The sequence below is a fragment of the Crocuta crocuta genome, unplaced genomic scaffold (genome assembly GCF_008692635.1).
Source record: "Crocuta crocuta isolate KB4526 unplaced genomic scaffold, BGI_CrCroc_1.0 scaffold159, whole genome shotgun sequence".
Taxonomy (NCBI): Eukaryota; Metazoa; Chordata; class Mammalia; order Carnivora; family Hyaenidae; genus Crocuta; species Crocuta crocuta.
This window is the reverse complement of record NW_027533263.1, coordinates 2,780,711-2,796,887: the sequence shown is the minus strand read 5'-3', so window position 1 is coordinate 2,796,887 and position 16,177 is coordinate 2,780,711. Positions and strand designations below refer to the sequence as shown.

At 36.9% G+C, this 16,177-nt stretch overlaps 1 protein-coding gene across 1 annotated transcript in view; it reads left to right on the top strand.

Annotated features, from left to right (window-relative positions):
- Positions 1-16,177, top strand: part of ICA1L (islet cell autoantigen 1 like) — a 64,005-nt gene that overhangs the window by 31,678 nt on the left and 16,150 nt on the right. Inside the window, exons 10-12 of the mRNA XM_077747564.1 lie at positions 1,799-1,873; positions 8,939-9,193; positions 13,898-13,987. Coding sequence (XP_077603690.1) covers positions 1,799-1,873; positions 8,939-9,193; positions 13,898-13,987 — 420 coding nt within the window. The remainder of the gene's footprint in view (positions 1-1,798; positions 1,874-8,938; positions 9,194-13,897; positions 13,988-16,177) is intronic.

Sequence of the window (16,177 nt, the reverse complement as noted above, 5' to 3'; positions counted from 1 at the left end):
CTCAGAGCCTGGAGCCTGTTTCAGTCTGTGACTCCCTCTCTCTCTGACCCTCCCCTGCTCACGCTGTCTCTCTCTCTCTCTCTCTCTCGTAGAAATAAATTAAAAAAAAAAAAAGTTATGTGTATGTGTATATATATGTATACATATAATATGTATATATACATACTATATATATACAATACATACATGTAAGTTGTACATATTGTATTATAGTTCTTTCTTAACTTCAGATGTGGTTACATCCTGATAAACCCATCATAAGCTGAAAATACTGTAAGTTGTGCAAATCGAATCCAACAGCACATAAAAAGAATTATCCACCAAGATCAAGTGGGATTCATTCTTGGGTTACAGGGCTGGTTCAACATCGCAAATCAATCAATGTGATATATCACATCAACAAAAGAAAAGATAAAAACCATATGATCCTGTCGATAGATGTAGAAAAAGCATTTGACAAAATACAGCATCCCTTCTTAATAAAGACTCTCGAGAAAGTCGGGATAGAAGGAACCTACTTAAACATCATAAAAGCCATCTATGAGAAGCCTTCAGCTACCATCAACCTCAACGGGGAAAAACTGAGAGCTTTTTNGACGAATGGATCAAGAAGATGTTGTTTATCTATACCATGGAATACTACGTGGCAATGAGAAAGAATGAAATCTGGCCATGTGTAGCAACATGGATGGACCTTGAGGGTGTTATGCTGAGTGAAGTAAGTCAGGCAGAGCAGGACAAATATTATATGTTTGCACGTATAGGAGGATTCAGAGGAACTTAACGGAGGACCATGGGGGAGAAGAAGGGGGGAAATGGTGGGGGAGAGGGAGAGAGGCAAACCATGAGAGACTCTTGAATGATGAGAACAAACTGAGGACTGATGGGTGTAGTGGGGGGGAGGGAGATGGACATGGAGGAGGACACTTGTGGGGATGAGCACTGGGTGTTATAAGGAAACCAAATTGACAATAAACTATTTGAAAAAAATAAAAATTTAAAAAATTTAAAAAAAGAAAATACTGTAAGTTGAACACTGAAACTAATATAGCACTGTACGTTAACTATACTGGAATTTAAAAAACATTTTTAAAAATCAAAAATGTATGTTCCCCTCTATACCAAAAAAACGTAAATCAAAATGCATTTAATACATCGAACATACTGAACATCATAACTCATCCTGGCCTACCTTAAATGTACTAAGAACACTTACATTAGCCTACAGGTGGGCAGAATGATCTAACACAAAGCCTATTTTATAATAAAGTATTGAATATCTCATGTAATTTATTGAATACTGTACTGAAACTGAAAACAGAATGGTTTTATGGGTACAGAAGTTTGTAAGTGTATCAGTTGTTTACCCTGTGATCACATGGCTGACTGGGAGCTGTGGCTTGTTGCTGCTGCCTTGAATCACAAGAGAATATTGTATTACATATCACTAGTCTGGGAAAATAGTAAATTCAGAATTAGAAGTACAGTTTCTATTGAATGTGTATCTCTTTTGCATCATAAAGTCAAAAAATGGTAAGTTAAACCATTGTAAGTAGGGGACCATCTGTGTGTGTGTATGTGCATAATATATACACATAGTACCCACACATATACATGTATAAACACATACAAGTGTAATTTTTATGTATGGTTCTTTAAATTTTTACATCTCCCTTTTATGTAAATTATAAACTGATTTGGCCAATTGAACACTTAAGCCAATAACTACAAAATACAGTAAATACAGTAAATTATAAAATACAGTAATAAGCATGCCTTTTATGTGATTTTGTTTCAGCAGCCAAAGATCACAAGGAAAAGCATTTTCAAATAAGAGAATTTGGAGTACCTCAGGTTTCTAACTATGAAAATGGTAAGAAATTATAATTTCATCATATATATGAATAATTTATTATTTAAAATTCTTTACTTTTAATTTAATACTTAATTCCTCAACATTAAAACTGTATAGGTCTCTATATAGGGATGCAACCCTGCACTTCTACTTTGTAACACATCACAATGGAATTGAAGTCATTATTTGTTTTGTATGTTTGGGCCCTTGTCCAGATGTATCTGTGTAACTGTGAGTCATACTGTCTAGTGTACCTCCCCTATCCAGCAAGTTTAGATACTCAGTAGAAACTAACTTGAGGGGCGCCTGGGTGGCTTAGTCGGTTAAGCGTCCAACTTTCGCTTAGGTCATAATCTCGCAGTTCGTGGGTTTGAGCCCCGCGTCGGGCTCTGTGCTGACTGCCAGCTCAGAGCCTGGAGCCTGTTTCAGCCTGTGACTCCCTCTCTCTCTGACCCTCCCCTGCTCACGCTGTCTCTCTCTCTCTCCTAAAAATAAATAAAACATTTAAAAAAATTAAAAAAAAAAAAACTAACTTGAATATCTTCCCCACACAGTTATTTTGCAAATATTTTCTCCCACTTTGTCATTTGTCTTTTGATTTTTCATTTGTTTCTTGCCATGTAAATTTTTAAAAATAATTTTATGTAGTCAAATTTATTAATCTTTTCTTTTATTGGATCTTGATTTTTGTCATATAGAAAACTCCGGTTAGAAAAATTCATTGATGCTGTCTTCTGGTATTTGTGTACTTTTATTTTTTACATTTATTTATTTTGTTAGTATTTATTTTGAGAGAGAGAGAGAGAGAGCATGCATGAGTTGGGGGAAGGGACAGACAGAGAGGGAAAGAGAATCCCAATCAGGCTGTGCACTGTCAGCACAGAGCCAGACTCGGCTTGATCTCACGAACCTTGAGATCATGACCTGAACCAAAATCAAGAATCAGACACTTAACTGACTGAGCCATCCAGGCACCCCCACATTTAGAAATCCAATTCATTTGGAGTTTATGCAGCCATATGGTATTAGCAGTAGATTAAATATTATCTTTTGTAAGTAGTCATCCTTTTATATCTTTTTTTTTTAATGCCATCTTTGCCACAGTAATTTGAGATAGCTTCCAGTCATATATTAGGTTTCTATATGTATTTGGCTTTGTTCTGGAGCTTCCTTTATATTTCATTGATATGTGCATATACCAATGCCATATGATTTTAATTATAGAAATTTTCTTTTGTGTTTTTATATCTGGTAGGGCTAGTATCCTTTTCATTATTTTCTTAGCTATTCTTGCATGTTTATTTTTCAATATAAATTTTATATTGTCCACCTCCATAAAACTCATTATTCCTTTTATTGTGTTTATATTAAATGTGAAAAACAGCTTGATGGTGCTGAGACATCCTAACCAGAAACAAGGGATATTTTTCTATTTAAAATTTTCTTGTATATCTTTTATATACAGGATTTTTTTAATATAGGTTTTGAACAGTTTTGTTATTTCTCAGTATTTTATCTNTATATGTAATTATATATTATGTATAAGTTTTATATATAATATATATTATATATAAAGCAATATATATAATCTATTAGATATATATAATATATATATTATATAGATAGATATATCTTAAGTAATCTTTATGCCCAATGTGGGGCTTGAACTTATGACCTTGAGATCAAGAGTCAAATGCTCTACCAACTGAGCCAGCCAGGTGCCCCTTTTCTGGTTATTAGTTTGTGTATATAAATGCTATTTTTTTAACCTCTGATATCTATCTATCTCTCTATTTATTTATTTATTTATTTTGATTCTGAGAGACCAGAAGCTGGGGAGGGACAGAGGGAGAGAGGAGAGAATCTTAAGCAGGCTCCACACTCAGCATGAAGCCCAACATGGGCCTCTATCTCACAAGTGCGACCTAAGCAGAAATCAAGAGTTAGAGCTTAACTGACTGAGCCGCCCAGTGCCCCAAAATGCTATTGATTTTTTTGCATGTTAGTATTATATGTTGCTACCTTGTTGAATTTTTTTATAATTAGAGTTTGTTTCATCATTGATTTTCTAGGGTTTTCCAGATACACTATCATGTCATCTACAAATAGAGAGAATCCTGTTTTTTCTTTACCAGTTCATGTTACTGTAATTGATTTCTTTTATTTAATTGCATTTGTTTCTACCTCCAAAACCAGTTGAATGTTTCTGAATTAATTAAGATGCTGGCTTTTGAAATGAAGTATCAATTTTGTGGCATTAAAGAAGTATCCACTGGGTGCATGGCCGGCTCAGTCTGTTAAGCCTCCGACTCTTGATTTTGGCTTAGATCATGGTTCATGAGATTGGGCCCCATGTTGGGCATTGTTCTGACAGCACAGAGTCTGCTTGGGATTCTCTCTTTCTCTCCCTCTCTCTCTGCCCCTCCCTTTCTCTCTCTCTCAAAATTAATCAATAAACTTAAAAAAAGGAAGTATCCATATATTCCTAATTTCTTAAGTTTTATTAGGAATGGTTGTTGAATTTTTATTCATTAGATTCCTAGAAGTGGAACTGCTATGTTATGCAGCAAATTTAACTTTATCTTTTTGAGGATCTGCCAGATGGTTTTTCAAAATGGCTTTACTACTATTTCATTCCGACTAGCAAATTATGAGGAGGTCTAGTTTCTCCACTCTTTGGCAACATTTGGTATTGTCTTGTTAACCATATACATTCTAGTGCTTTTAATTTGTGGCTTTAATTTGCATTTCTCCAGTGACTTATGATGTTGAGTATATTTTCTTGTGTTTATTGGCCATTCATATATCTTTATTGATAAATCTATAAAATCTATTGCCTATTTTTAATTGGGTTATTTACCTTATAATTGCAAGATTTCTTTATTCTTCATACAAGTTCTTTGTCATACGACTTGTAGATATTCTAGTTATCTTATTTTCTTAATTTTGCATCTTGAAACACAAAATGTTTAAAATTTTATGAATTTCAACAACATTTTTTTCTTCTATGTGTTGTTCTCTTGGTATCACATCTAGATCTCCCTACCCAAGATTCAAAGATTTTCTCATATGTATTCTTGAAGTTTTATAAATTTAGCTCTTACCTATAGGACTATAATCATTTTGAGTTAATTGTGTATAGTATAAGGTAGGTAAGTTTTATTTTTGTTTCTGTTTATTGCATATGTATATCTACTTGTACCAGTACAATTTATTGAAAAGACATTCCTTTTCTCCGCTGAATTCTCTTGGCATTTTTGTTAAAATCAAGTGACCAAAAAAAACGTAAGGGTGTGTTTCTGGATTCTAGTTTCTGTTCCACTGATCTGTATACCTAACCTTGGCTATTACCACTGGCCACTGTTTTGATTACTCTGGCTTTATAGTAAATTTTGAAATTAGGTAGTATAAGTCCTACAGCATAGTTCTTTTTTCAAAATTGTTTTGGCTATTATAACTTCTTTGCATTTCCATATAAATTTTACAATCGTCATGTTGGATTCATACATCAGTTTGGAGTTAATTGCTATCTGAACAATATTGTTCCTTTTAGTCTGTGAGTGTGAAGATTTTTTCCGTATTGTTCACTTTCAGTGGTTTGCCTATGACGTATCTAGATACAGATCTCTTTATATTGATTCTAATTGATTCTACTTGGGTTTTATTAAGCTTGTTGGATGAGTACATTGATGTTTTCAACAAATTTGGGACATTTTATCCATTATTTCTTCAAATTCTGCCCTCCCCCATCCTTTTGAAACTCTTACTGTGTGTATACTGGTACTTCTGATACTGGCCCACCATTTCACTTAGATACTCTGCATTTTTCTTCATTCTTTTTTCTTCTCTCAGTTCTTTGGGTTGCATAATCTCTGTCAGTCTATCTTAAAGTTAGCTAATTCTTTATTATGCTAGTTCAGATCTACTGGTGATCCTTGAGAGTGAATTTTTCATTTTAGTTATTGTACTTTAAAAAAATTTTTAAGATTTATATATTTTAGAGATACAGGCAGACACACCGTGAGTTGGGGAGAGGCAGAGAGGGAGATATAGAATCAGAAGCAGGCTGCAGCACAGAGCCTGACATGGGGCTTGAACTCACAAACTGTGAAATCATGACCTGAGCCGAAGTCGGATGCCCAACCATCTGAGCCACCCAGGCACCCCTCAGTTATTGTACTTTTTAAAGAAATGTTTTTAAGTTTATTTATTTTGAGAAATAGAAAGAGAGAGCATTCACACACAAGCAGGGAAGAGGAAGAAATGAAAGAGAATCCCAAGCAGGGTCCACACTGGCAATGCAGAGCCTGACGTGGGGCTCGATTCCATGAACCGTGAGATCATGACCTGAGATTAAATCAAGAGTCAGACGCTTAACCAACTGAGCCACTCAGATGCCCCAGTTATTGTAGTTTTCAATTTCAGAATTTCCATTTGGTTCTTTTTTGTAATTTCTGACTCTTTATTGATATTCTTTATTTGATACAGTATTGTCACAACACCTTTCTTTGCTTTTTAAAGATTGCTTTAACAAAATTTTCAGTTTTACTGACGTAAAATTGATAAATAAAATTGTTAAGGTATTTGAAGTGTGCTGATATAATATATACCTTGTGAGAGGATTCTCTCCATCTAGTTAATTACCATATCTATCAACATACTTCCTTTACTTTAATCATACTATCTTTTAGTTCTTTGAATATATTTATAAGAGTTACTTTAAAGGTTTTGCCTGTTAATATGACATTCGGTTTGCTCTCACAGGCAGCTTGTGTTGCCTGCCTTCTTGAAATTGTATGGTCCTACTTTTCCCATTTATTGTTCATTTGTTTTGGCCTACCTTGTTTTTTGTTGGAAACTGGACATTTTAGATAATATATTTTAGCAACTTTGGCTACTCGTCTTCTTCTTTGGGGCTTGTTATTATTATTTGCTTGCTTTATTTGTTTAGTGACAGGCTGGATTATTTTGGTGGAGTCTATTCCCCACCCCTCCCCAGCCCCTCAGCCCCCAACAGTGGAACAAGGATACAGAATTAGCTTTACCTACAGTTTGTTTTGGTAAGGGTTCTCTTTGACAGTGTTTTTCCCTGATCACACCCAGCTGTTAAGCACCACTAATTTCCATCTGATTGCTTTATTATTTTTAAGAATGCTCTGGATCATAAATTTTTCTGCAAACAAAACCAATAAAATTTGGACTCCTGTGAGAGGATATTTCCCAGAGTCACTGAGATTTGTTCTTACCCTACCTAGGCAGGCTTGTCCCCACAGGCTTCTTCCCTGATTCTTTCAGGCAAACTAGTTGGCCTACATTTATCTGATGATGGAAACAATGACATTTATTTATTTATTTACTTACTTAAGAGAGAGAGACAGACAGACAGCATGAGCAGGGGAGGGTCAGAGAGAGAGGGAGACACAGAATCTGAACCAAGTCTCCAGGCTCTGAGCTAGCTGTCAGCACAGAGCCCGATGAGGGGCTCAAACCCATGAACTGTGAGATCATGACCTGAGCCAAAGTCGGACACTTAACCGACTGAGCCACCCAGGTGACCTCTCAGTGACATGTTTCTGAACGCGATCCTTGCTCTGGGAGCTGGGTGCTAAGTGAGGAGGGTGATGGTAGTCTCAATTCTTTTTGGCCTTGCTTTTCCTGAATGAAACTATCACATTATGAGCAGGGTCGCATAACCCAGAGCCCTTGTATTCTCAGCAACCCACACCCAAATCATAGTCTCCATCTTATGACTGGGATCTTGTTATCTGGGTAGAAATGGGAGCTGGCACCTCTTGACTGTACTGCCCTGACTTAGCCAATAGGTACCTGAGGACACGATATGAAAAGCTGATACCCTGCCCCTCCTGGGAACATAACTCTTGACTGAGACTTTTGGGAGCAGGAGCCCTATGTTCTTGGCTACACAGGGCAAGAGTGGAATTTCCATCTTGCTAAATTGGGAAGGGAATGCATTCCGTTCTTAGTTCAGATACCATAGTCTGAATTTTAATAGATTTTCTTAAGTGTTTCCTCATTTGATGTATGTCCTTGGAACAATTTCTAGAGACTTTAATGATTATTTTTTAAACATTTTCCACCAGATATTTAAAAACTAGTATGCCTCTCCATAGACTTCCTTACTGTATCATATGGGAGGCCTTTTTCATTTTTATCAGTAAAGGTGTTCAGGATTATTTTTTCTCTGTTAACTGCTATTTAAGTTTCCATGGATTATAACTGAAATGTCTTTTTTATTATTATTTTTCAGAAATTCCATTCCCCTTTCAACCAACAGTTGTTTAATAGACTGTATTAAAATTTACAAGTAGAAGAACCTTTTAGTTTTTAGTTTCATTTTTTAAATTACTTCACTTTCTTGCATGTTGTTTGTAGTATTTCTACTTTAAGAAACTCATTGATTTTTATGTGTGCACTTTAGTATAATTAATTTTTGTGAATTTTCAGTGTGTGGGAAGAAAATATAATTTCTTTATCTTTTTTTTTTTAAAGATTTTATTTTAAGTAATCTGCACACCCAATGTGGGCATCAAACCCACAACCCTGAGATCCGGAGTTACATGCTCCACTGACTGAGCCAACCAGGCAGCTCAAGTGTGTTGTCTATTAATTTTATATATATTCAAAATAGCTATCTTATTAATTATGGTTTAGATCTTTTATATCTTTACTTTTGCCTTTTGGGCATATTTTTTATTGACAGTGATATATTAAAGTCTATTGTTTTTTACTGAGAGTGGTATATTAAATTCTATTATCATTAATTTGTTTCTACTTCTTGCATCCCCTGTAGTTTTTGCCTTACATAGTGGCTGCTTCATTATTTCACACATAGATACTCTTAACTATTATATCTTCATTGTGATTTTTGATCTTCATTTTGATCTATAGCCTACCCAATTAGAAATAATTTCATATGAACTTCCAATCAGTTTAATTGGTCATTAAAAATTATGTTAGAAAATCATTGTAATGTATAAGAACAGTGAACCAAATTTGATTTGCCCTACACCCTACTCTCATTTCCTCAAAAAGAGCCATTCTGTTTTTATTTTCATTCAACAGTTGCAAAAGATTTACCTGTTGATTCACTGGAAGATGATTTTGAGAAAGAATTCTCATTTCTGAACAACTTGCTAAGTCCTCGTTCTTCAAGTACTGGTGAATTTACCCAAGAATGCCAGACAGCCTTTGGGAGCCCAGGCACCAGCCTCACGTTCCAGGAGCCTTCTGTGGGATCTGAGCCTCTTGCTCATTCCTCGCGATTCCTTCCTTCACAGCTGTTTGATCTTGGCCTTCATGCTGCTGGAGCTTTCAACAGTAAGTGTCTCTGAAACATTTGGACACCTGTGGCTTATTTTATCCTTGTAATCCTTGTAAAGCAAAACTATGTGCATATGGATGCTAAAATCAACAAGGATATTGGTTTTAACATTAGTATCACTAGATTAAAATCTGAAGTCACACCTATCAACTGAAAAAATAACAAATATTACTACTGGAGTGTATCAATAAGACTGAAAAAAAAGGGCTGCTTTTCTTCCACCTCCACCAAACCCCACATTTTCTAGATTGACTTTCCCAGATGTCTTCTTAACATAGAAAATCAGTGTCTTATTTAAAATTTTTTTAAAATGTTTTTATTTATTTCTAGGAGAGAGAGAGAGAGAGACAGCGCGAGCAGGGGAGGGTCAGAGAGAGAGGGAGACACAGACTCTGAAACAGGCTCCAGGCTCCGAGCCGGCAGCCAGCACAGAGCCCGACGCGGGGCTCGAACCCACGAACCGCGAGATCATGACCTAAGCGAAAGTCAGACGCTTAACCGACTAAGCCACCCAGGCGCCCTCAGTGTCTTATTTTAAACTCTTGACCTGCTAAGCTATCTCTACTTTAGGGCAGGTCATATTGTTTCTTCCATCTAGCAAAGGTTGGTGTGTTCTCTTCCTGTGAGTTTAGAGTAGATAAGGCTAGTTCCATGGCAGCCTCCTAGGCAAGGCAGCAGGACTAGAGGGTTGTGGTAGAAAGCTGGAGAGGGTGTTTTCCTGAGGAAAGGGTCACCTGCTTTGTATATATGTCAGGGACTCCCTCTACTGACCTGCTGTCCCAGCAACCTGTGATCAACCTAGCACCTTGGGAGTCATTTTGCTCCCCACTTCATATTTGTTGCTAAGTGCTGTCAATTCTATTTCTAAAACATGTCTCCAATTTCATGCTTCTCCTTTCTTCCTCTATTATCGGAGGCATTTAGAGCCTTATTTGGTTTACTGCGCTGCTCCAAGAGCCCTCCTACCAGACCTTCCCAACTTCAGGTCATCTTCCATGCTTCCATGGAAGAGTTCTTTCTCCAAGAAGCAGATTCTTATGTCAGCACCCTGCTTACCTTAAAATGAAGGACCATGGGCTCTAGGTTAAAACCTCTGCCTGCATTTCCACTCATCTCTTACCTTACTTCAGAATACTTACATTTTCTTTTTTTCTTATGGGTTCTTTTCTGTTTTTGTTTTTTATTTGTTTTTGTTTTTTAGAGAGAGAGAACATGAGTTAGGGAGGGGCAGAGAGAGGGGGAGACAGAGAATCCCAAGCAGGCTCCACACTGTCAGCCCAGAGCCCAATGTGGGGCTTCAACTCACAAAACTGTGAAATCATGACCTGGGCTGAAACCAAGAGTTAGACACTTAACTGTCTGAATCACCTTGGCACCCCCAATACTTTCCATTTTCTGTAACTATTTTCAGATCCCTCTGAGACATCATTGCTTGTGTTGCTGCTTTAGCTTATGATGTTCAGTAATAAAGCATGGGCTTGCACCTGTGTGTTAGATTCTCAGTCTAGTGTTTTCTCCGTGGTGGCCAACTAGCCTTGAATACTTATTCAGTACTGCCCAGTGGAGTGGTTTCTCCCACTTCTGGCCTTGCATAGTGTTTAATGGCTATAATCATCATTCATCTTGCCTTCTGTTCCTATCTTTCAACCCCTAGTAGATTTTATCCCTGGGAAAATGGTTCATGGCACCTAACAGTGTCTTAATGTATTATACTTTGTATTAAAATCCTTACATTCATACTGTATCTGCAAGACCATCATACTTTATCCAGTCTGCAAGTATCTCAAGGACACAGTCTGTATGGTAATTTATCTTTGTGCTTTCTATGACAGCAGCATAAAGTTAGCTCAATAAATAAAATAAATATCAGGGGTGCCTGGCTGCCTCAATTCCTAGAGCATTTGACTCTTGGTCTCAGGGTTATCAGTTTAAGCCCCACATTGGGCATAGAGCCTACTTAAAATAGGTGTGCCTAGGTGGCTCAGTCTGTTAAGCACTGGACTTCGGCTCAGGTTATGATCTCTTGGTTCGTAAGTTCGAGCCCCGCATCAGGCTCTCTGTTGTCATCACAGAGCCCGCTTCAGATCCTCTGTCCCTCTCTTTGCCCTTCCCCTGCTTGTGCACACATACACACTCAAACACACTCTCTCAAAAATAAACATTAAAAAACTAAAAGAAAAGAAAAAATAAAAATCAGTTAAATAATCACTCAGTAAGAATTTAACCTAGAAGTAAAAAAGGACAGTATTATTTGATAAAGAGGCGCTATATCTAGGATAATTCAGATGTTTTGCTAAAAAATTTTAGAAAACAATTACTCTTGCACACATATCAGTGACCTAATAAAGATTTACAAACAGATTCATTCTTCACATAAACACCTATTGCTCTTTCTCCTTAACTGGCCACATCTCTAGCAGCACTGGATTCTTTTCTTATTTTCTGGCAATACATTATCAACAATATTTCTTTACCACTTAGAACATCTGTTCTGGTCCCTGCCTGCAGGCTGACAGATGTTCCCATGCAATGGCTGAGGCAGTTGATATTCAGTGTTTAATGAGCATCTTGTTCGAGATAACTAGGCAGTTTAAACAATTAAGAGGGAACCAAAATCTGGTCTTCTGCCTCTTACTACAGGACTCTCTCTACTTCACTCACCTTTTCTTTATGTCTACTTCTTTCTCTCCTGTAATGTAAACCAGGAAAGTGAGCTGCCCTGAGTTAGAAGATCTGTGTTCTAGGAACCCTGAGTAAGAACATGGGCTTCAAATGATATCTTCAGTACAAGGAAGGTAGTAGACAGGATAGTTTAAATTCCTTTCTAGTGCTGTGTTTTAATTATAAACTAAATAATTTTTCACGTTACAGCAAATACTACACCATCTTACTAACAGAGTATTCATAGTGATACGTTTTACTTTTAAGATTTTATTTTTAAGTAATTTCTGCATCCATCATGGGGCTCAAACTCACAACCCCAAGATCAAGAGTCACTTCCTCTACCAAATGAGCCAGCCAAGTGCCCCTCATAATGTACTTTTTAAAAATTTTATTTAAATTCCATTTAGCTAACATATGGTTTAGTATTGGTTTTAGGAGAAGAACCCAGTGATTCATCACCCACATAACACTCAGTGCTCATCCCAGCAAGTGCCCTCCTTAATTAGCCATCACCCATTTAGCTCATCCTCTCACCCCTCTCCCCTTTAGCAACACCCAGTTCTCTGTATTGAAGAGTCTCTTATGGTTTATCTCCCTCTCAGTTTTTATCTTATTTTACCTTCCTCTGTGTTTATCTGTTTTGTTTCTTAAATTCTACATATGAGTGAAATTGTATGATACTTGTCTTTCTCTGAGTTATTTCACTTAGCATAATACACTCTAGTTCCATCCACATTGTTGCAAATGGCAAGATTTCATTCCTTTTGATTGCGAGAAGTATTCTATTTTGTGTATGTGTATATAATATATCACATCTTCCTTAGCCATTCATTAGTCAATGGACATTTGGGCCCTTTCCATAATTTGGCTATTGTTGATAGTGCTGCTATAAACATTGGGGTACATGTTCCCCTTCAAATCAGCATCTTTGTATCCTTTGGATAGATATCTAGTGCAATTGCGGGGCCATAGGGTATTTCTATTTTTAATTTTTTTAATGTTTATTTATTTTTGAGAGAGAGAGAGAGAGAGACAGAGCGTGAACAGGGAGGGGCAGAAAGAGACAGTCACAGAATCCAAAGTAGGCTCCAGGTTCTGAGCTGTCAGCACAGAGACTGACGTTGGGCTCAAACCCATGAGCCATGAGATCATGACCTGAGCTGAAGTTGGAGCATAACCAACCAAGCCACCCAGGCGCTGCTCTATTTTTAATTTTTTGAGAAACCTCCATATTGTTTTCCAGAGCAGCTGTACCAGTTTTCATTCCCACAACTAGTGCAAAAGGGCTCCCCTTTCTCCACATCCTTACCAATATCTGTTTCCTGAGTTGTGAATTTTAGCCATTCTGACAGGTGTGAAGTGGTTTTGATTTGTATTTTTCGGATTATGACTGGCGTTGAGCATTTCATATGTCTTTTAGCCATCTGGATATCTTTTTTGGAAAAGTGTTCATGTCTTCTGCCCATTTCTTCACTGGATTATTTGCTTTTTGGGTGTTGAGTGTTTTCATAATGATACTTTTTAATAACTGCATAGTAATTTGTCACATTTATCTTCCATAATCTTTCTTCCTTGACTTTTTCATTATATAGATAATGCTGCAATAAACTTAATCATACATGCACTTTTTTCCTTTAAATAAATTTCTGGGAATAAGATTACTGAGTCCAGGGTATAAACATAGTTAAAGGTTTCAAGATTCTAATTGTCAGATTTCCTCCCTCCCAACTCCTTAGAAATTCTCTTTCTATACCTTATCTATCTGCATTTGTTTAAAAAGAACACTTGTATATTTATTTCCAAACCACTTTGAAAACTGTTAGGAAGTCTGATCTAATTCTGCCTGAAACTAAACTTGATGATAAAATCCGTAATTTCAGATACATTTTAAGTGTTTTCTACCTCTTCTATTGTAGAATCATACCCTAGTAGAAAGATTAAAGTACTCATTAGATATTTTTACCTTTTCTTATGTTTTCTGATGCTGCTTCCTATTTGACTAACAGTGGATAATTCCTTACTTCTTTTCCCCACAGGCTGGGCCTCCCAAGGGGGATTAGAAGTTCCTCTTTCAAATACTGATAACCAGCCAGTGCCTTCACAGAGTCCAAAGAAATTAACAAAGTGTAAGTTATTTATTTATATTCTTTGCTATCATATTAACAATCAGTTGCATTCAGATAAATTAGAAAAGAATTACTTGGTAGTTTTGCCTCATATTGTCCAGGAAAATATTTTATTAGTAATGAATTAAAATGAAAGTTATACCTGGCATTCCTCATAATGGAAAAAATTGAATAGAAATTATGAACTTGTCAGAGTAAATTCTGTACTTTAATTTTTTATATTTTGTAGTGACGTTTGTTGGTAATGGATAATACCATTAGGATAGACGGTGTTCTTTGATTACAAGATGCCTGTTGACAAAAAGTGCATTCAGGCATTTAGCATAGGACCTAGTACATAGTAATTGCTGACATTTATTGAGTACTTACCATATTGTTGCCACAGAATTGGTCCATGTTGTAGTTACTGTGTAGGGTATGCATAGAAAATAGACAATCTGTCAGGATTTTAGATACATAATAATCTTAGTCACTGATGTGGATTTTTAAAACTTTGGAAAGAATTGAAAATGTACAAGTGATACATAAGTGAAAATAGCACAAAGAACATTAGTATACCCTTTACCTAGATTCATCTACTGTTAGTATTTTGCTGTCGGTTATGCATGTGTTATTTTATTCTGAATCACTTGAGGGCGAGTTACATACATCATTACAATTTACCCCAAAATACTTCAGTTTGTATTTCATAAGAACAGGTATATTTTATTGCATAACCACTGCATGGTTGTAAACTTTAGGAAATTTAATGTTAACATATTTTTATAACCTACCATGTATTTGTATTCTGGTTTTGTAAGTTGACCCAATAATGTCCCCTCTAGCACATTCCCCCTCTGCACAGAGAGACTAGGGTCATGATGTATTCAGTTGCCATGTCTCTTTAGCCTCTTTTATTCTAAAACATTTCCACAGCTTTTCTTTGATTTTTGAATACAGGCATTTTAATAGAATACAGTCCCTCTGCTCCACTGTGTTTTTTATTAATAGAATATTTCTTATTTCAGTTTTATCTGAATTTTATTGTGATTAAATTCAGGTTCTTCTTTTTTTTTTAACAGTTTATTCTCAAGTTGGTTTCCATGTAACACCCAGTGCTCATCCCCACAAGTGCACTCCTCCATGCCCATCACCCCCCTTCCTCTCTTCCCCATCCCCCATCAGCCCTCAGTTTATACTCAGCATTCAAGAGTCTCTCATGGTTTGCCTCTCTCCCTTTCCCCCACCATTTCCCCCCTTCTTCTCCCCCATGGTCCTCCATTAAGTTCCTCCGAATCCTCCAATACGTGCAGACATATGATATCTGTCCTTCTCTGCCTGACTTATTTCACTCAGCATAACACCCTCAAGGTCCATCCATGTTGCTACACATGGCCAGATTTCATTCTTTCTCATTGCCACGTAGTATTCCATGGTATAGATAAACCACATCTTCTTGATCCATTCGTCCATGGATGGACACTTAGGCTCTTTCCATGTTTTGGCTATTGTTGAGAGTGCTGTTATGAACATTGGGGTACATGTGCTCCTATGCATCAGCATTTCTGTATCCCTTGGGTAAATTCCTAGCAGTGCTATTGCTGGGTCCTAGGGGAGTTCTATTGTTAGTTTCCTGAGGAACCTCCACACTGTTTTCCAGAGGGGCTGCACCAGTTTACATTCCCACCAACAGTGTAGGAGGGTGCCCGTTTCTCCACATCCTCGCCAGCATCTAGAGTCTCCTGATTGGTTCATTTTAGCCACTCTGACTGGTGTGAGGTGGTATCTCAGTGTGGTTTTAATTTGTATTTCCCTGATGAGGAGGGACGCTGAGCATCATTTCATGGGTCTGTTGGCCATCTGGATGTCCTCTTTGGAGAAGTGTCTGTTCATATCTTCTGCCCATTTCTTCACTGGATTATTTGTTTTTCGGGTGTGGACTTGAATTAGCTCCTTATAGATTTTTGGATATTAGCCCTTTATCTGATATGTCATTTGCAACTATCTTTTCCCATTCTGTCTGTTGCCTATTTTATTGATTGTTTCTCTTGCTGTGAAGAAGCTTTTAATCTTGATGAGGTCCCAGTAGTTTATTTTTGCTCTTGATTCCCTTGCCTTTGTTTGGGGATGTGTCAAGTAAGAAGTTGCTGCGGTGGAGGTCAAGGAGGCTGTTTCCTGCTTTCTCCTCTAGGGTGTTGATAGTTTCCTGTC